Source organism: Pseudophryne corroboree, chromosome 7, assembly GCF_028390025.1.
Source record: "Pseudophryne corroboree isolate aPseCor3 chromosome 7, aPseCor3.hap2, whole genome shotgun sequence".
Lineage (NCBI taxonomy): Eukaryota > Metazoa > Chordata > Amphibia > Anura > Myobatrachidae > Pseudophryne > Pseudophryne corroboree.
The window spans coordinates 44,864,489-44,885,627 of record NC_086450.1 but is presented as its reverse complement, the minus strand read 5'-3'; the positions used below and the strand labels follow the sequence as shown (position 1 = coordinate 44,885,627).

Here is a 21,139-nt window from a genome sequence, read left to right as displayed (position 1 = left end):
AGGGGGGGGACGGGGGACGCACTGGGGGGGGAATATCTGGCACTGGGGGCATATTTGCAGGGAGGGGGGGGGGGCGAATATCTGGCACTGGGGACATATATGGCACTGGGGGGAATATCTGGCACTGGGGGCATATCTGGCACTGGGGGGGGGGGGTATCTGGCACTGGGGGCATATGTGGCACTGGGGGGGGGGGATATCTGGCACTGGGGGGAATAACTGGCAGGGAAGGGATATCTGGCACTGGGGCATTGTCTGGCACTGGGGGCATATGTGGCACTGGGGGGGGGAATATCTGGCACTGGGGCATATGTGGCAATGGGGGCATATATAGCACTGGGGGCATATGTGGCACTGTCGGGGAATATCTGGCACTGGGGGTATATGTGTACCTGGCACATGGGGGGGGCTATATTTGGCACTGGGGGCATGTGAGTACCTGGCACCGTGGGGGAATATCTGGCACTGGGGACATATGTGGCACTGGGAGCATAGACTACCTCCTAGCAACGAGCATGACACCCAGTGCATGAAACCCCTGGCAACGAGCATGACACCCAGTGCATGAAACCCCTGGCAACGAGCATGACACCCAGTGCATGAAACCCCTGGCAACGAGCATGACACCCTGAGCATGAAAACCCCTGGCACCGTGCATGGAACCAAGAGCATGAAACCCCTGGCAACGAGCATGACACCCAGTGCATGAAACCCCTGACAACGAGCAGGTATTTGAAAAGTAATTAGAAGCCTTACTGTAGAACTTAATGTGTAATGGGCATTACGGTGTGTGGCATAATGTATCGCGGACATTGCGGTGTGTGTCATAATGTGTCGCAGGCATTACGGTGTATGGTATACTATATCGCTGGCATTGTGATATGTGGTATAATGTCTCAGGGTCATTGCAGTGTGTGGCATAATGTATCACGGACATTGCGGTGTGTGTCATAATGTGTCAGGCATTACGGTGTGTGGTATACTATATCACGGGCATTGTGGTATGTGGTATAATGTCTCAGGGTTATTACAGTGTGGCATAATATATAACGGGCATTGCGGTGTGTGGCATAGGGTATAACGGGCATTGCGGTATGTGTCACAGGCATTACGGTGTATGGTATACTATATCACGGGCATTGTGGTATAATGTCTCAAGGTCATTGCAGTGTGTGGCATAATGTGTCCCAGACATTGTATGTGCTATAATGTATCAGGGGCAGTGCAGTGTGTAGCATAATGTATAACGGGCATTGCGATTCCTGTCATAATGTGTCACAGGCATTACGGTGTGTGGCATAATGTGTCTGGGGCATTACAGTGTGTGCATATTGTGTCATGTGCATTATTGTGTGTGGAATAATGTCTAAGGGCCATTGCAGTATGTGGAATAATGTATACTGGGCATTACTATAAGGAGGAAAAATGACAAATAATGTAAGAGGCATGAATCAGGATTATTTTTCTTTTCTGTGGTGGCCAACGTCTGGGCGTGCAGGTTGCAAAACTGGGGTATAAGGTAGTCTTTTCCTGCAATACCACGCCCATTCCAACGAAGCCACGCCCATTCCAACGAAGCCACGTCCCTTATGGTGCCCCCCCTGTAATTTTTTTCTGGATCCGCCCCTGTCCCCGGTAGTGAGCAGGATAGAACACGTGTTCAAACCGGCTCGCTGGTCTGCGTGAATGGGTAACCTGGGTCGGTGCGACCTGGCACCCGTTCGCTGTACAGGAAGAGGCGGCGCTTGGAGATCCTCATCTCCAAGCACCGCCTCCGGGACGTGTCATCGGTGATGTCACCAACCCGGCATATTGCCGGGTTGGGCCGCCGGTCTGAAAGAGGTCTCATATCGGGTCGTACCTGGGAAGGACCCGTGTACAGGTCCCGGATGCGACCCGGTACTGCAGTGGAGAAGGGGTATAACTGGAGCCTGGTAAGCTAAATCCTTCAGGAATCATCCAAGGAGTCTTTTAAAAGTCTCTAAAAAGTCAACAAATTCTACAGTGACTAGTAACTAACATATACAGTAGGTAATATAGGGGCCTATGTACTAAGCGTTGGTGAGTGATAACGTGGAGAGAGATAAAGTACTGACCAATCAGCTCCTGACTGCCATGTTACAGGCTATATTTGAAAAATGTCCGTTAGGAGCTGATTGGTTGGTACCTCATCTCACTCATCTTTATCTCTCTCCAAGCTTTGATACATAGGCCCCCAAATCTGAAACATGCACCCGCAGCTTTTAACACTCCACCACAATTCATGGCATACAGTTCTCTGGTGTTCCAATGTATAGACCAGTGGTTCTCAAACTTTTTGAATCACGGTGCTCTAGAGTATCAGAATTTTTTTCATGGCATCCCTAGGCCAAAAGTTCCTTATTGAGAAATTTAGAAAAGTGATATTAAATGAAGTAAAATGTGTTTATATGTCATCCTTAGGTTCAGTTATGTGGTGAGGGATAAGATTCACTTCTGTTTGGCCACATATTGTATGATTGGCAGCCACCAGCACTGGTTTTGACTATTAGATTGACCATAAATAATGTGAATTGGTGCTGGACCCAGGGCAACCCTGCATTTGTCCCCAGGCACCCCAGGGTGCCACAGCACACAGTCTGAGAACCACTGGTATAGACAGACAATGGGATACATTTACTAAGATGGAAGTTCTATTTAAGATGGGATGTTGCCCATAGCAACCAATCAGATTCTACTTCTCATTTATCTAGCACCTTCTAGAACATGATACCTGGAATCTGATTGGTTGATATGGGCAACATCCCATCTTAAATAGAACTCCCATTTTAGTAAATTTACCCCAACGTCTACATCAACCCCATATGGTCATCATGCATTAGGTTGACACTGACAAAAGGTCGAAACTGGAAAATGTCGAGAGGTACAGTAGGTCGTCAGATTCAAATGATTGACATGGCAATGGTGGACACAACTTAAGTTGTGTTTTTTTTTTTTTTTTATATCTTTTTCTTACTTTACCATCCACGTGGACTACGATTGGGAATAGCAACCTTGCTGGCAGCCGTGAGCTATTCAAGGGGACACTGTACAATAATTGGGGTTCGCTGTGCTCTGATGGTGAAAACACCCAAAAATATATTTTAAAAAATGTTGTGTCGGAATTCTTTTAATGTCGGCCATTTCCCATGTCGACCATTTCAGGTGTTGACCATTGTACCTTTCAACCTTTTACTGTGACGCTCTTTTGTCAGTGTTGACATAATGAATGTCGGCCATATGGGGTCGGCTTCTATACCACACCCAGTTCTTAGTTGCCACTATAAAGTATATTAGGCATGACTGACAACGTTGGGCAATTGAAATTTGAACTTCATCTAATGATTTGGAGTCAACCATGATGCAACGAAAGGGCCCTACACATATGGCGATGTGCCGCCGAGGTGCCCAACGGCCGATACGGCCGACGGGCAACCCGGCGGCGGGGGGGCAGTGACGGGGGGAGTGAAGTTTCTTCACTCCCCCCGTCACCCGGCTCCATAGACGTGCAGGCAAATATGGACGAGATCGTCCATATTGGCCTGCATGCACAGCCGACGGGGGACCAGCGATGAACGAGCGCGGGGCCGTGCATCGTTCATCGCTGGAGCCTCCACACTGAAAGATATGAACGAGTTCTCGTTCATTTATGAACGAGATCGTTCATATCTTTCAAAAAATCGGCATGTGTGTAGGGCCTATAAGATAGAGTGGTATAAATTGGCAGCAATTTAGTAAATATACCCAGGGCAGCCATCAGGGTGGACTGTGGGGTCTGATGTTCTGGGCCTTTACAGAGAGAGGGGCCCACCCCGGGCTTCTACTGCCAATACCAGGAGAGCTGCACCAGGTTGTGAAACAACAGTGGGCTGATGTGCATGGAGGCCTTCCCTGCATATCAGCTCTCTGTGAACCGTTCCTGTAGGTCTGCAATGCTCCACCTATATGTAACGGCACAATGTATGACATCACATGGGGTGGAGTGGTGCAGGAGAAATTTATTTATTTATTTGGGGGGGGGGGCTATCTATTTTGTCAGTCCCGGGCCCCACAATTTCTGATGGCTGCCCTGAATATACCCCCAAGCCTCAAAGTAAGATCGTCCATTCTGACAACCCACAGTGCACAAAATAACTTAAGAACGCATCATGTCATGTGGAGCATTTTTTCTCAGCAGCAGTTTCGATGTCATGCAACCAGAGACAAGGATTAGGCTAAAAATAAACCATGAATTTCATTAACAATTGCACACAAATGGCAGTAAGATTAGAACGTTCTTATACTGGACAAGGGTCATTACCTGCAGTTTCTGAATCTGCAGACGGTATCTCTCCATTAATGCCATTCTCCTTGCTTGTGGGATGGGATGCTTGGAGAGCCTGCTCCCCATATGCTGTACCCCCTATCTCTCGGAAGGGAATGCCATTTGAGCTGTGGACCATCGCAGCGCCCGATCCTCCTTGTTCTTTCATGTCTGTGGCGTGGGGGAGGGGTGAAGCTTCAGTGAGCTGTCCTGGTGCCCAGTGGGGTGGCTTGGGCTCATCCTGCCTCTTGTCTGTCATACTTCCTCCAGCCAGACACCTGCAATCACAGAGACGTTATAAACATGATGGAAAGATCCTGCTTAAAACCTTACATACATTGTGCAGAATTACAGTACTTTTATGGAATTGTATTTTGTCTAGTCACTGCTCGGTAGACATACAGGTAATGTATAGAAAAAAATAAGATTTTTCTTACCTGTAAATCTATTTCTCGTAGTCCGTAGTGGATGCCGGGGACTCCGTAAGGACCATAGGGAATAGACGGGCTCCGCAGGAGACTGGGCACTCTAAGAAAGATTTAGTACTATCTGGTGTGCTCTGGCTCCTCCCTCTATGTCCCTCCTCCAGACCTCAGTTAAAGAAACTGTGCCCGGAAGAGCTGACAGTACGAGGAAAGGATTTTGGAATCCAGGGCAAGACTCATACCAGCCACACCAATCACACCGTATAACTCGTGATAAACTTACCCAGTCAACAGTATGAACAACAATAGAGCAACAGATCAACCCTGATGTAACTATAACATAACCCTTATGTAAGCAATAACTATATAAAAGCATTGCAGAAGAAGTCCGCACTTGGGACGGGCGCCCAGCATCCACTATGGACTACGAGAAATAGATTTACCGGTTAGTAAAATCTTATTTTCTCTAACATCCTAGTGGATGCTGGGGACTCCGTAAGGACCATGGGGATTATACCAAAGCTCCCAAACGGGCGGGAGAGTGCGGATGACTCTGCAGCACCGAATGAGCAAACACAAGGTTCTCCTCAGCCAGGGTATCAAACTTGTAGAACTTTGCAAAAGTGTTTGAACCCGACCAAGTAGCTGCTCGGCAAAGCTGTAATGCCGAGACCCCTCGGGCAGCCGCCCAAGAAGAGCCCACCTTCCTTGTGGAATGGGCTTTTACTGATTATGGCAGCGGCAATCCAGCCGCAGAATGAGCCTGCTGAATCGTGTTACAGATCCAGCGAGCAATAGTTTGCTTTGAAGCAGGAGCACCCAGCTTGTTGGGTGCATACAGGATAAACAGCAACTCAGTTTTCCTGACTCTAGCCGTTCTGGCTACATAAACCTTCAAAGCCCTGACCACATCTAGTAACTCGGAATCCTCCAAGTCACGAGTAGCCACAGGCACCACAATAGGTTGGTTCATATGAAAAGATGACACCACTTTTGGCAGAAATTGCGGACTGGTCCGCAATTCTGCCCTGTCCATATGGAAAACCAGATAGAGGCTTTTATGTGACAAAGCCGCTAATTCTGACACACGCCTAGCTGAAGCCAAGGCTAATAGCATGACCACCTTCCACGTGAGAAATTTTAACTCCACGGTTTTAAGTGGCTCAAACCAGTGTGACTTCAGGAAACTCAACACCACGTTAAGATCCCAAGGTGCCACTGGAGGCACAAAAGGGGGCTGAATATGCAGCACTCACTTTACAAACGTCTGAACTTCAGGTAGAGAAGCCAGTTCTTTTTTAAAGAAAATGGATAGGGCCGAAATCTGGAACTTAATGGAACCCAATTTTAGGCCCAAAGTCACGCCCGACTGTAGGAAGTGAAGGAAACGGCCCAGCTGGAATTCCTCCGTAGGGGCATTCCTGGCCTCACACCAAGCAACATATTTTCGCCATATATGGTGATAATGTTTAGCCATCACGTCCTTCCTAGCCTTTATCAGCGTAGGAATAACCTCATCCGGAATGCCTTTTTCTGCTAGGATCCGGCGTTCAACCGCCATGCCGTCAAACGCAGCCGCGGTAAGTCTTGGAACAGACAGGGCCCCTGTTACAACAAGTCCTGTCTTAGAGGCAGAGGCCATGGGTGCTCTGTGAGCATTTCTTGCAGCTTTGGATATCAAGTCCTTCTTGGCCAATCCGGAACAATGAGTATTGTTCTCACTCCTCTTCTTCTTATGATTGTCAGCACCTTGGGTATGAGAGGAAGAGGAGGAAATACATAGACCGACTGGAACACCCACGGTGTCACTAGTGCGTCTACAGCTATCGCCTGAGGGTCTCTTGACCTGGCGCAATACCTCTGTAGCTTTTTGTTGAGGCGGGATGCCATCATGTCTACTTGTGGCAGTTCCCACCGACTTGCAATCTGCGTGAAGACTTCTTGATGAAGTCCCCACTCTCCCGGGTGGAGGTCGTGCCTGCTGAGGAAGTCTGCTTCCCAGTTGTCCACTCCCGGAATGAACACTGCTGACAGTGCTCTTACGTGATTCTCCGCCCAGCGAAGAATTCTGGTGGCTTCCGCCATCGCCACCCTGCTCCTTGTGCCGCCTTGGCGGTTTACATGAGCCACTGCGGTGATGTTGTCTGACTGAATCAGCACCGATCAGTCGCGAAGCAGGGTCTCCGCTTGACGTAGGGCGTTGTATATGGCCCTTAGTTCCAGGATGTTGATGTGAAGGCAAGTCTCCTGACTTGACCACAGACCTTGGAAATTTCTTCCCTGTGTGACTGCTCCCCACCCTCGGAGGCTTGCGTCCGTGGTCACCAGGACCCAGTCCTGAATGCCGAATCTGCGGCCCTCGAGGAGGTTAACACTCTGCAGCCACCACAGGAGAGACACCCTGGCCCTGGGTGATAGGGTGATCAGCCGATGCATTTGTAGATGTGATCCGGACCACTTGTCCAACAGATCCCATTGAAAGGTCCTCGCATGGAACCTGCCGAAGGGAATGGCCTCGTATGATGCCACCATCTTTCCCAGGACTCGCGTGCAGTGATGCACCGACATCTGTTTTGGTTTTAATAGGTCTCTGACCAGTGTCATGAGCTCCTGAGCCTTCTCCATCGGAAGATAAACCCTCTTCTGGCCTGTGTCCAGAATCATGCCCAGGAAGGGCAGACGAGTCGTAGGAATCAACTGCGACTTTGGAATATTTAGAATCCAGCCGTGCTCTTGTAACACTTCCCGAGAGCGTGCCACGCTGACCAGCAACTGCTCTCTGGACCTCGCCTTTATGAGGAGATCGTCCAAGTATGGGATAATTGTGACTCCCTGCCGTCGCAGGAGCACCATCATTTCCGCCATTACCTTGGTAAATATTCTCGGTGCCGTGGAGAGACCAAACGGCAACGTATGGAATTGGTAATGACAATCCTGTACCACAAATCTGAGGTACTCCTGATGAGGTGGATAAATGGGGACATGAAGGTAAGCATCCTTTATGTCCAGAGACACCATAAAATCCCCCCCTTCCAGGCTTGCGATGACCGCTCTGAGCGATTCCATCTTGAACTTGAACCTTTTCAGGTATATGTTCAGGGATTTTAAATTCAATATGGGTCTGACCGAACCGTCCGGTTTCGGTACCACAAACATGGTCGAATAGTAACCCCTACCTTGTTGAAGGAGGGGAACCTTGACCACCACCTGCTGAAGATACAATTTGTGAATTGCAGCTAACACTATTTCCCTCTCTAAGGGGGAAGCTGGCAGGGCCGATTTGAGGTAACGGTGAGGGGGCATCTCTTCGAATTCCAGCTTGTATCCCTGAGACACAATCTCTATAGCCCAGGGATCCACCTGGGAGTGAACCCACTTGTGGCTGAAATTTCGGAGACGCGCCCCACCGGGCCTAGCTTCGCCTGTGGAGCCCCAGCGTCATGCGGTGGGTTTAGTGGAAGCCGGGGAGGACTTCTGTTCGTGGGAACTAGCTGTATTGTGCAGCTTCTTTCCTCTACCCCTGCCTCTGGCAAGAAAGGACGCACCTCGGACTTTCTTGCCTTTTTGTGATCGAAAGGACTGCATTTGGTAATACGGTGCTTTCTGAGGTTGTGAGGGAACATATGGCAAAAAATTTGACTTTCCAGCCGTAGCTGTGGAGACCAGGTCCGAGAGACCCTCCCCAAACAACTCCTCACCCTTGTAAGGTAAAACCTCCATGTGCCTTTTTGAGTCGGCATCTCCTGTCCATTGCCGAGTCCACAGGACCCTTCTGGCAGAAATCGACATTGCATTTATTCTAGAGCCCAGTAGGCTAATGTCTCTTTGAGCATCTCTCATATATAGGACAGCGTCTTTTATATGCCCCAGGGTCAGTAATATAGTATCCTTGTCCAAGGTATCAAGTTCCTCAGATAAGGTATCCATCCATGCTGCTACAGCACTACACATCCAGGCCGACGCAATCGCCGGCCTTAGTAAGGTACCTGAATGTGTATAAATGGTCTTCAGGGTGCCCTCCTGCTTTCTATCCGCAGCATCTTTTAGGGTGGCCGTATCCTGTGACGGCAGGGCTATCCTCTTGGATAAGCGTGTTAAAGCTTTGTCTACCCTAGGGGAGGATTCCCAGCGTAACCTGTCCGTTGGCGGGAAAGGATACGCCATAAGCATCCGTTTGGAAATCTGCAGTTTTCTATCTGGAGGTTCCCAAGCCTTTTCACATAACTCATTTAACTCATGTGAAGGGGGAAAGGTCACCTCTTGCCTTTTTTCCCCATACATATAAACCCTCTTGTCAGGGACTGGGGTTTCCTCTGTGATGTGCAACACATCCTTCATTGCTATAATCATGTAACGGATGGCTTTAGCCATTTTAGGCTGTAACTTTGCATCATCGCCATCGACACTGGAGTCAGAATCCGTGTCGATATCTGTGTCAACAATTTGGGATAGTGGGTGCTTCTGAGACCCGGACGGACTCTGCGACATAGGATCAGGCATGGGCTGAGACCCCGACTGTCCCAAGGCTTCAGCTTTATCCAACCTTTTATGCAAGGAAGTAACATTATCATTTAAAACCTTCCACAAATCCATCCAATCGGGTGTCGGCGCCGTCGGCGGCGACCCCACATTCATTTGTTCCCGCTCTGTTTCCACATAGCCTTCCTCGTCAAACATGCCGACACAAGCGTACCGACACACCACACACACAGGGGATGCTCTTTTTGAAGACAGTTCCCCCACAAGGCCTTTTGGAGAGACAGAGAGAGAGTATGCCAGCACACACCCCAGCGCTATATGTCCCAGGAATCACACAGTAACTTAGTGTTAACCCAATAGCTGCTGTATATACTGTTTTTGCACCAAATTTATGTGCCCCCCCCCCCTCTCTCTTTTTACCCTCTTCTACCGTGATTCTGCAGGGGAGAGCCTGGGGAGCTTCCTCTCAGCGGAGCTGTGGAGAGAAAATGGCGCTGGTGAGTGCTGAGGAAGAAGCCCCGCCCCCTCAGCGGCGGGCTTCTGTCCAGCGTTTCTGTGTAAAAATATGGTGGGGGCCCATGCATATATACAGTGCCCAACTGTATATATGCCCATTTTTGCCAAGAGGTCTCTAATTGCTGCCCAGGGCGCCCCCCCCTGCGCCCTGCACCCTACAGTGACCGGAGTATGTGGGTTTAGTGTGGGAGCAATGACGCACAGCTGCAGTGCTGTGCGCTACCTCATATGAAGACTGGAGTCTTCTGCCGCCGATTTCGAAGTCTTCTTGCTTCTGTCACCGGCTTCTGTCTTCCGGCTCTGCGAGGGGGACGGAGGCGCGGCTCCAGGATCGGACGACAAAGGGTGCGATCCTGTGTACGATCCCTCTGGAGCTAATGGTGTCCAGTAGCCTAAGAAGCAGGACCTATCTTCAGTGAGTAGGGCTGCTTCTCTCCCCTCAGTCCCACGTAGCAGAGAGTCTGTTGCCAGCAGATCTCTCTGAAAATAAAAAAACCTAACAAAATACTTTCTTTTTAGCAAGCTCAGGAGAGCTCACTAAGTAGCACCCAGCTCGTCCGGGCACAGATTCAAACTGAGGTCTGGAGGAGGGACATAGAGGGAGGAGCCAGAGCACACCAGTATCCAAATTCTTTCTTAAAGTGCCCTGTCTCCTGCGGAGCCCGTCTATTCCCCATGGTCCTTACGGAGTCCCCAGCATCCACTAGGACGTTAGAGAAATGAAAATACCATCATAAACCCCTAATAGGTTGTTGGGCTACCATATACATCCAGTACGACCTGTAGACACCGTATCATTTAGTCTTACAATATCTGGAATTGTGGAGTACGGATGCCTCACTATTATTCCACAAGAAAGTCATTCATATGACATAGAGCATTATGTCGGTGTTAGGGTGGCCAATCCCGGGATCAGGATCGGCGGGATCCCAGGATTTAAGCCGAAAATAGGCCGGGATTCAATCCCGGGATTGGAAGATCCAATCTTGGGGATTGAGGGATCAGGCGGCCCATTAATGCCTCAGGACGCTCAACCCTGCCCGGCTCCCCCTGCACAGCGTGACCTCTGACTGTGACGTCACTCTGCGCAGTTATCAGCCGCTGTGCCCGATGGTACGGCGGCCATCACCCGCCGCCTCCACATGGCTCCCCCTGCAGTCACCGCGTCCGGATGAAGTTTCACGCCCGGCCCTGCAATTTTGTGAGATTATTTATGTCTGTGGCGTGGAAGATGGACGGACACAGTAAGAAAGCCAATCTCTGGTATCCCAGGAATCCCGGCATTGACCATTTTTCAATCCCGATACCTGGGATTGAAAAAAATGGCCCGGGATTGGCCTCCCTAGTCGGTGTGTGGGACATGTGCCACCCCAAAGGGTGTGAAGTCGAGGCGACGGCACAGTTGCTGCTGAAGTGGCACCTGTTTTAGGCTTCTGTGGTGACCGGAAGGGGCACCCCGCTGCTTGGAGAGACTCCTGCGTGTTATTGCGCATATAGGTGTACGTGCAAACCCAATGGCTTACGTACAAATCCGATGTTTGTGGGTCTGCACATGTGCAAAAACAGGTCTTGCGACATCGCTTGCAGCCGCCCCTTAGCCGCATCATGATTAACATGCGACAGCATTTTGGGGGTTGACCGGGGGGGTGACAACTAGGCACAGGGTCTGCGTCGTTGGACCTGGACCCGGCTGTCCGGATCCTACAGCCAGTCTGAGTAAGCTTCAGCTTACACAGACTGACCAAGGTCTCTCAACATCACGAGCCACGACCGATGGATGGATGCGATGGTGATCTAAGGCTGCATCCTGAGACACTTGGATCTTGCAGATGCTTGCGGCAAGCGTCTATCTCCTACAGGCGCCTCCTGCTGCATTTGCATTTTATTTGTACGGAATTTTACAGCTACTTCCCCGCGGCTGTGCAATTCCATACAAAACAAAATCAGGAAATAGTGATCTAGGTATTTAGGATTACTTTTTTGTTGCAACGGAATTGGAATAACGTTGCAGATTAAGCATAATGATGCATGGCAAGGGTCACGTATATTGCATCTGTCTTTAGATTGTGTACTTTTTCCTGCTTTGTGCTACTTTTTCCCCAATGCTGCGTCTTAGTCCGCTTATAGGGGTATATTCAATTGCTGTCGGATCCATTCCAACATGCATTTGTCAGAATGGATCCGACAAGCCCTATTCAATGAGCAGCCAAATCTGACTGTCGGATTTGGCCGTTCCCGGTGTCCCGTCCGTGCTGCTGATGTCAGCAGTCAGCCCTCCCGTGTGTGAGATCACAGGGAGGGGCTGGAGGGAGCCTCAGATCCCCGCTAGTCACACAGCCCAATGACGGCCGGGGAGCGCTGCCGGGAGAGAGAGGAGCCTGGCCGGGGGGACGCCCGTCGGGTACCTGCCTATGTGCCCTGCTGCCCCTAAAGCCCGCCGCCCCGCTCCCCCATCTCATCTCCTCAATCCGACTTTTTTTAAAGTCGGATTGAGATTGTTGGAAACGGGGCCAAAACCTGTCGGTTTCAGCCCCGTTTCCGACAGAAGCATGCGGATCGGTGGCTATTCTGCCGATCCACGTGCTTTCCGACAGGTCAGAATTCCCAACTTGTCGGAAAAATTAGGGGTCTATTGAATAGGTCGGAACTCCTTCCGACCTAAAATAATCGGAAACTGGCGTCTTTCCAACAAGACGGCAGTTTCGACTTCAATTGAATATATCCCATAGAGCAGTGGTTCTCAAACTCGGTCCTCAGGACCCCCCACAGTGCATGTTTTGCAGGTAACCCAGCAGGTGCACAGGTGTATTAATTACTCACTGACACATTTTAAAAGGTCCACAGGTGGAGTTAATTATGTCACTTGTGATTCTGTGAGGAGACCTGCAAAACATGCACCGTGTGGGGTCCTGAGGACCGAGTTTGAGAACCTGTGCCATAAAGTATTAGGTAATTAGGATTAGTGTTTTGGTGTGGTTAAGTCACAAAATCCATGGCGCACTAATTGGGGCTATTTGGAGCGATTTGAGGATAGGAACACATCTGTACTTCTGAGGACTGCGTTAGTCATCTGTCATCATGACATTTCCCTAATAGAAATATAATATTTCCGTCCATCCATTGTGAAAACCAGCTGAGTCCCCTCTCCCATAAAGGTGCAGACCCTTGTTTGCCAAACAGAAGTATAACTGTGATGCACAACAGACCACCATTGTTCCTGCTATTTTCAGCTAAATCGCTCCGATTGCTTCTTTCAGGGCTGTAACAAATGCTCTTTCTCTTGTCTGCTAAGTGAATTGCATTAGGAAGAGAACGTTAGAGAATGGACTGGTGAAAGGGCCGCTTTGTGCCACAATAAAGAAAGCGGCCAGACAGACACTGCTGCTCTATCTCAAGTCAAACGAAAGTTGGTTAAATTGATCCTTTTAATCTTTTCTTACAGCAATTCTCCATTCAGTAAGTAGATCAAATATTAATTTCCTCTACTTACAAAATAAATAAAATACATTGACTGACCACTGCACAGTACAAGGAAGGCAATTTACTGTACAATAGACAATTATATGAAAGTATTATAAAGAGTCTTAAGAAAAAAAAAATTATATATATTATATATATAGTCTATCAACCATAGGCTCATAAAAGCACCAATTTATATGATGTTATACTGTGTTTAAGACAGCCTCAAAAACGGGTTTATTGAAAAATCTACGGAGGACATATATTTGCCTGTAACATATAATTAAAGTTTGTGTATTAGTGAGCTGAATAATAGTCATTAAATAATAACATAATATAATGTCTATACCTAATATGTCCATAATGCGCTGTCTTACTCTTCTGCCGCTGGCTGCCATGCTAGGAGGGTGGTGCGCCTCTAAGAGGGAGACTGGCAGCTAGGCAGATTTAATTAGCAGAGCACAGATTAGCTGGGTCATCAGCTAGGGCAGGGCTACTGACTGCACACTCAGCTTTTCAACCTTTGCTAGATGACTAAAAGGACACTGGGGATGAATCCGAATCGCACAAAATTCCACCATACCTCTCGCTCCCAATCTAGCAGAACCGCATGAGCAAACTAACAGAACCGCATGAGCAAACTAGCAGAACCGCATGAGCAAACTAGCAGAACCACATGGGAAAACTAGCAGAACCGCATGGCCAAACTAGCAGAGCCACATGGCCAAACTAGCAGAACCGCATGACCAAACTAGCAGAACTATATGGCCAATCTAGCAGGTCCGCATTATCAAACTAGCAGAACCATATAGCAAAACTAGCAGAACCATATGTCTAAGCTAGTAGAACTGCTCGGCTAAACTAGCAGAACCACGTGACCAAACTAGCAGAACCCTGTGGCCAAACTAGCAGAACCACATGGCCAAACTAGCAGAACCGCATGGTCAAAGTAGCAGAACCGTACGGCCAAAGCAGAACCGCATGGCTACACTAACAAAACCGAGTGGCCAAACTAGCAAACCACATGTCTACATTAGCAGAACCGCATGACCAAACTAACAGAACCGATTGGCCAAACTAGCAGAACCGCTTGGCCAAACTAGCAAAATCGCATGGCCAATATAGAACCGTGTAGCCCTTACGAGCAAACTGCATAGCCAAACTATCAAAACCACATAGCTAAACTAGCAGAACCACGTCTAAACTAGCAGAAATGCTTGGCTAAACTAGGAGAACCACATGGCCAAACTAGCTGAAATGCATGGTCCATTTAACAGAACCCCATGGCCAAAGCAAAATCTCATGGCCAAATTAGCAGAATTGCATGGCCAAACTAGTAGAACTGAATAGGCAAACTAGCAGAGCCACATGACCAAAGAAGAACCGTATGGCCAAACTAGTAAAACTGCTTTGCCAATCTAGAAGAACAGCATGGCAAAACTAGCAAAACCACACGGCCTAAGTAAAACCACATGGCCAAACTAGCAGAACCACATGGCCAAACTAGCAAAACCGCATCGCCAAACTAACAAAACCACGTTGCCAAACTAGCAAAGCTGCGTGGCCAAACCAGCAGAATCTAATTGCCAAACTATCAGAACTGTGTGGCCAAACTATCAAAACCGCATGGCCAAACTATCAAAACCGCATGGCCCATCTAGCAAAACTGCGTGGACAAATTAGCAGAACCAAGTAGCCAATCTAGCAGAACCATGTGGTCAAACTATCAGAACTGTGTGGCCAAACTATCAACACCGCATGGCCAAAGCTGAGACAAAGCGAGGAGAGATAAGCTACCAACCAATCAGCTTTTTTTTTTAAACACAGCCTGTAACATGACAGTAAGAAGCTGATTGGTTGGTACTTTATCACTGTCCACTTTCTCTCTCTCCAATCTTTTAGCACTCTCCACTTATTTCTCTCCAAGCTTTGATACATCTCCTCCTTCTTCTTTTGGGTAGGAGGACGGACCATTAGGAGAGAGGGTACATCCCACAATTTTACGTTTGGGTGGAGTTCTTCTTTTAATAATCCACATAGATTTCAGCTACACTGTCACAATGGGAGCATTTAGTAGTCCCATCACCAACAGGAACTTCTCGGAAACGCTATTCCACTCTAGAAAAGTTATATCCCAGAATACATGACTCATCAGTTACTCTCGTGTCCATTCAATGTCTCTGTTATGTCTAATTGTATATGCCCTGGGCACTGTGGGTCCAGACAGGTCCAGGTCACTAGCTACCAGCAGCGCCTTCTACCTCCAGGCCTACTGCTACACTCCAGTGACTCTAAAGAAATCAGGTCAATTTTACGTCTTGTTAATCACTTCTGCTGACTCCTGGCTACTGCTGAGCATATGACACCTGCAGGAATGGTCTCTCCGGGCGGATACGGTAGGCTGCGCATGGATGGTTGCATTCCCACTGTCCTGCCAAAGCCACTGCATGAATCCTGTACACATCCATGCACCACGTGCTATTCATCTCAGTACATCCAACTGATGCCTATACCCTTCGGTCAGCAACACTTAGCATACAACTATTACTGTATATTTACTCCGAGGTCTTCATTCGTTTATAATAAAATGACACCACAGCAGGCAAGGTTACAATCACTGTAGCACCTTGCAGTGTTTGTTTATTTTTACCTTATACTGTAAAACGTGCGCAGACAGCTTAGGATAGTTTCAGGTGCAAATGGTCATAAAACACAGCTTAGAATAAATGGCAATTGTTGGAGGGGTTAATCTACCAAATTAATAATAATTTTATATAGCGCTTTTTCTCCAACAGGAATCAACCTTTATGGGGTACTGTTCACAAACAACAGCCTGTCCTACCAGTCCTCCAACAAAAAGAGACTCCTGACAATAAATTCAAGGGGATAGCCCTCTCCCCAGGAAAAAAAAACCCCAATATAACAACTATAATTAAAACATTCCCGCATATTCCATTGTATTATGTATGCATGAAATCTTGTTATGTTCTTTCTTGTATTTTGTTAATTTCTGCATCAACAGACCCAGGAACACTTTCCCGCACTGGCCCTTTCTGATTGGTTACTCATTGAAGGGGAGATTTTGATAATTTCTTATTGGTCAATACTACTATGGTGGACTTTATTTTAGATATGATCAAGTGGTGAACGAGGGAGAATGAGGGCACGCTGTTTAGTAGAGATCAACCCACACTGTCTAGCCCTGGGGCTGGGGGAAGATTTGGGGGAGGGGCACACTGCCCTTTTTTAATTTTTTTATTTTTTTACTTTTAATGCACTGTGTCCTGTGGGTTGGACGTCTGCACCAATTCTGAGCGGGTACACAGTTTAAGTCATTTTGTATGGGGAGAATGGCCATGAATGGCAAGGAACATCACTGAAAGTGCACCACCACCTCCATCCCCCCTTTATCTTGCTCTGCAAAATGAAATCTTTTTCCGATGTCCCGCATTATGTGTCACCCTGGAGAGGCTCTTTTGTATTTCAGAGGGAACACTGTGGAACCCTTTGCTTAGCAATTCTTCACTCTCTGCCAGACATCTTTGCAGACAACGGTACACAACAAGTCCAAACTTTGTATTTGACCACCAGTGACCTACAGAGAGCATCATGAAGGATATGTAATATAACTGGTGCAATAAAAGGTGGTGTTGCCTTTGGCAGCTAAAAAATGAGCTATGCTGACAACTAATCATACATTTGCTTTCATTGCGTAAACTGTGCTGTCAAACAGAGCTAATTGGTTGCAATGAGTTACTGCACAATTACAAATTGTTAGGAAACAATATGCAGAGATAATATAAATGTGTATTTACAATTATTCTAGTTGATAGGGCTGAATTCTACAAAGCAGTAAATAGAAGGAAGAAAGTAAATAGAAGGAAGAAATGACAGATCACCAACTGTGTATATGTATACTGTATAGATAGATAGATAGATAGATAGATAGATAGATAGATAGATAGATAGATAGATAGATAGAGATATCTATATATATATATATATATATATATATATATAGATATCTCTATCTATCTATCTATCTATCTATCTATCTATCTATCTATCTATCTATCTATCTATCTATATATACACAATTACTTGATCCTGGCCGTATTTGTGGGCAGCACAAAACAAACAAATTATGTAAATTTTTATCCCTTTTCATTATCTTTTTTTGTCTTGTACTCTACTAACCACACGCGTTTCCCTATATAAATAATGGAATCAGCAGTGTTAGTTATCAATCCCGCGATCGCAGTCTGAAGCCCTATGCGGAGTGCGCACGTGCACTCCGGGAGCCCAGTGAGATGCTAAAAACATCTCAGGGCTGTGATCGTCTCTGTCTGATTGACAGGCAGAGGCGTTCGCAGGGCAGGAGGGGGCGTGCCGACGGCACTAGAACGCCATTGGTGGTGCGCTGTCCAGACAAATCAGGCGCGTCTTGATCATTGCGAGGCGGGCCAAGGCGGCTGCGTGACATCACACACAGCCGCTGCGACAGGGGACGTGGTGTGTAGTCGCCTGCCAGCGTGTAGGAGCTGCACAGGCAGGGAGCTAATCGCCAAATGCAAAAGCATCACCGCCGTGCAATGCTTTAGCACCCTTGCGGGGGCGTCCCCCGCATGTCTGAGTAAATGATCAGATCTGAATTACCCCCTTAGGGGTGTATTCAATAGCTGTCAGAAGCTGCCGTCGGGTTCCGACCTATTCAATATGAGCAGTTTTTTTCCTGACAAGTCTTGAATTCCCAACTTGTCGGAAAAAACACGTGGCTCGGCGGAATAGCCGTCGATCCACGTGCTTCTGTTGGAAACGGGGCCAAATCCGACAGGTTTTGGCCCCCTTTCCGACAAACTCAATCCGACTTTAGAAAAAGTCGGATTGAGGTGAGGAGACGGGGAGCGGTGCGGCGGGCTATGGGGAGCGTTGCGGCGGGCTACAGGAAGCGGGGCTGTCAGATGCCTTGACGGCTGTCCCCCGGTCAGGCACCTCTCTCCCTGTAGCGTGGCACTGGGTGGCCGTGATGTGGGGCTCCAGCAGCTCCCTGTGTTTTCACACACGGGGAGTTGCTGACAGCCGCACGCACACCGACCTAATCCAACAGTCGGATTAGGCTCAAATCCGACAGTCGGATTTTTGCCCACTCTATTGAATAGGGGTTGTTGGATCTATTCCGACAAATGCATGTCGGAATGGATCCGACTCTTATTGAATATACCCCTTAATGCAAAATTCTGACACAGCTGTTACTGCAGTTGTACCCGTATGATGTGTCAGGCTATAAGTAGTCATTAATATGCGCAGTGGGACAAGGTGGATTGGCTTATGTTGGAAAGCACAATAAACTATTTAGGCAGCTTGCTTTGAGATGAATCGCTGTAAAGCTCCATTTATCTGACAGATATGCATCCTGCTGACAAAGACAAGTATACTGAGATTTATCTTCCAGACCAAAAACTACCTAAAATAATGATTCTCTTGTGTCCATTTCAGACAAAATAATAAGAGATAATAATGCAAAGCGTAATTACCATCCAAAACCCACACAACAGCCTCCTGAATAATGCTTATGGGTAACTTAGATAGCGGAGTCCTGTACGCAATTATCAGATTCACACCAGAAAAAATAACTCAGGGAGAGGGGATTCGCTTCCCCGCATTACAAGCCAGCAATTAATAGTGCTCAGAGCAGTGACTGCATTGCAGTATATCAGCTCATTTAGGCTCTGCAGTGAGACCTTTTTGCTCGGAGATCGCTGCAATCGAATAACAATGAAAGAGACAATTAATAAAGTTATTTACTCACCCTGGGCAAACACTGTGCATATAATTGGTCTCTCTGTCCAGAAAGACTGAACTCAGCAAAACCTTGTAGCCGAGTTATTAGCGGAATACCTGCTGCCAGGCACGAGGTGTAACTGGAGTCAGGTGTCACAAAATATGTGTTAGGAGGTGAGAATGTAGCAAACGTCAGCAAAAATGTAGCAGGAATGATGGTTTCAGAAAAATGCAGGGCCGGAACAAGACATAACTTCCAATTGTTATAGGGAAGACACAGCACTAAGTATGTGCATTCTTACAACTAACATCGGACATAGATACATCTGGGGTAACAATGCAACAATAATGTACCTACATTGTGTAATAGCAGATGGAACGTATTTCAAATAAACATGGAATCCAAATTAAGACACATCTCAATAGGACATGCTTAATAGGTTGGGCAAGCTCTCGAAATTAAGGGGTCATATGAAATACGCAGCTGATAAATGTACGTCAAAAGTTGCGCTTATGCATGGTGCAACAAATTTCGTGCAAACAGACTTGCGTCTAACTCTAAATTACACCCTGGGACTGGGAGTTGTAGGGCACACCGGGGGAATGCAGTGGTAGGAACCTATGTTTCGGGGTGTGGTCAGTCTGCAGAGGGGGTGTGGCCTGCCACCTCATTGGTTTGACTAACCGAGAGTTCAACGTCTGAGCCCCTTCGTAAATATATACAGTAAATTCAGCTGCTGCAGGCATGACAATGTACCAGATTAATGACAGATTAATAACAGCAATGCACTCTAGAAAATATACCATAGTCCAGTATAAGGTAACATATTTATACTGTATAATTCAAGTGCACAGTCTGGAACCTGATCCTTAAAGCAGGAGGTGGGGCCCACCGGTGGTTTTCCCTGTACCCCTGTGGGCCAGTCCAAGCCGGGATCACTCACAGAGGGAGAATATGTCGGGATTGTGCCAGTCGGGATCCCGGTGTCGGTATTCCGACCGCCGGGATCCCGTCCGGCGACATCTTGACCGCATCCCTCCGTGCCTGCCTTGTACCATACTTTTTTTAATGGTTAATTATATGGCCAACAGGGCTGTCATTTTGTATGGGCTCAATGGGCAGTTGCCCAAGGGCCCCAGGAGTAAAAGGCCCTAGGCTGGTAGCTGAGGGTCCCCTTTTTCCAGGGGTAGCAGATTTTTGAAAATCGGCCCTAGGGTACCAGAGATATCCGGCTTCAAAGCAGCGGACCCATCCAAACCTGTTAACTGCTATTCTCAGCCAGATATCTCGGGTTCTATCTAACTTAAGAGTTTTCTGAGGGTATAATCCAAAATCTGAGACTCTACCCTTTTGGTGGAAACTGGCAGTTTGTCTCTACCATGCCCAGAACCAGAGATATCAGCCTTCCAGCAGCTGGTCCCTGCTCCAGCTCCACAAACCTAGTATGCAGTTTTATATTTTCGTTGGTGGATTGCTCTGGCTCCTGAACTCTGATCCCCAAGTCCCCAATATCTCCTGACAGGTGTCCCCAGTACCTCCTGAAAGGTGTCCCCAGTACCTACTGAAAGGTGTCCCCAGTACCTCCTGAAAGGTGTCCCCAGTACCTCCGGAAAGGTGTCCCCAGTACCTACTGAAAGGTGTCCCCAGTACCTCCTGAAAGGTGTGACTCTCTAGTGTTTTATTCAATTGAAAGCTAAGAAATTTATTTCCAGGAACTGGAGATATTTGCAGTCAAGCAAGTTGCCCTCCCACCGGAAAATTATGAATATTAAGCCCACTCCACTATCAACCCTTCCCCTGCATATGAAACACCCCCTACCACCCTGGCAGTCATGTACCGGGGCCCCTTCATTCAGCCCAATGCCTCTTCTACAGTTTAATGTTATCACTCCCGCCCCATCTCTGTAGTAAAGGAGTAATTAGCAGAAATTACTGCTCCAGGTCCTATATGCTGAGCGGAAGATAGAACACCCCCTACCGCCCGCGGGATATCAAAGCTGCCACTGATAGCACCCCCCCCCCCCCATCCCCCTACTACTGGAAGATAGGTAGGAGCCCCAGTGCATTGCTGTGCCCAGGGGCCTACACTGCTGTTAAGACAACCCTGGCGGCCAGAGCGCAAATATTACGTTTCCCTCAAATGTATGTACAAGGAAG

General features: G+C 47.8%; 1 protein-coding gene across 12 annotated transcripts in view; it reads right to left on the bottom strand.

Moving 5' to 3' along the window:
* MAP2 (microtubule associated protein 2) overlaps positions 1–21,139 on the bottom strand; it is a 360,999-nt gene that overhangs the window by 139,313 nt on the left and 200,547 nt on the right. For all 12 annotated transcript variants that reach the window (XR_010181865.1, XM_063933123.1, XM_063933121.1 and 9 more), the window contains one exon: positions 4,319–4,599. Coding sequence is in view for 11 of the 12 variants with exons in the window: in XM_063933123.1 (XP_063789193.1) it covers positions 4,319–4,580 (262 nt within the window). In the remaining variant the exon portion in view is untranslated. The remainder of the gene's footprint in view (positions 1–4,318; positions 4,600–21,139) is intronic.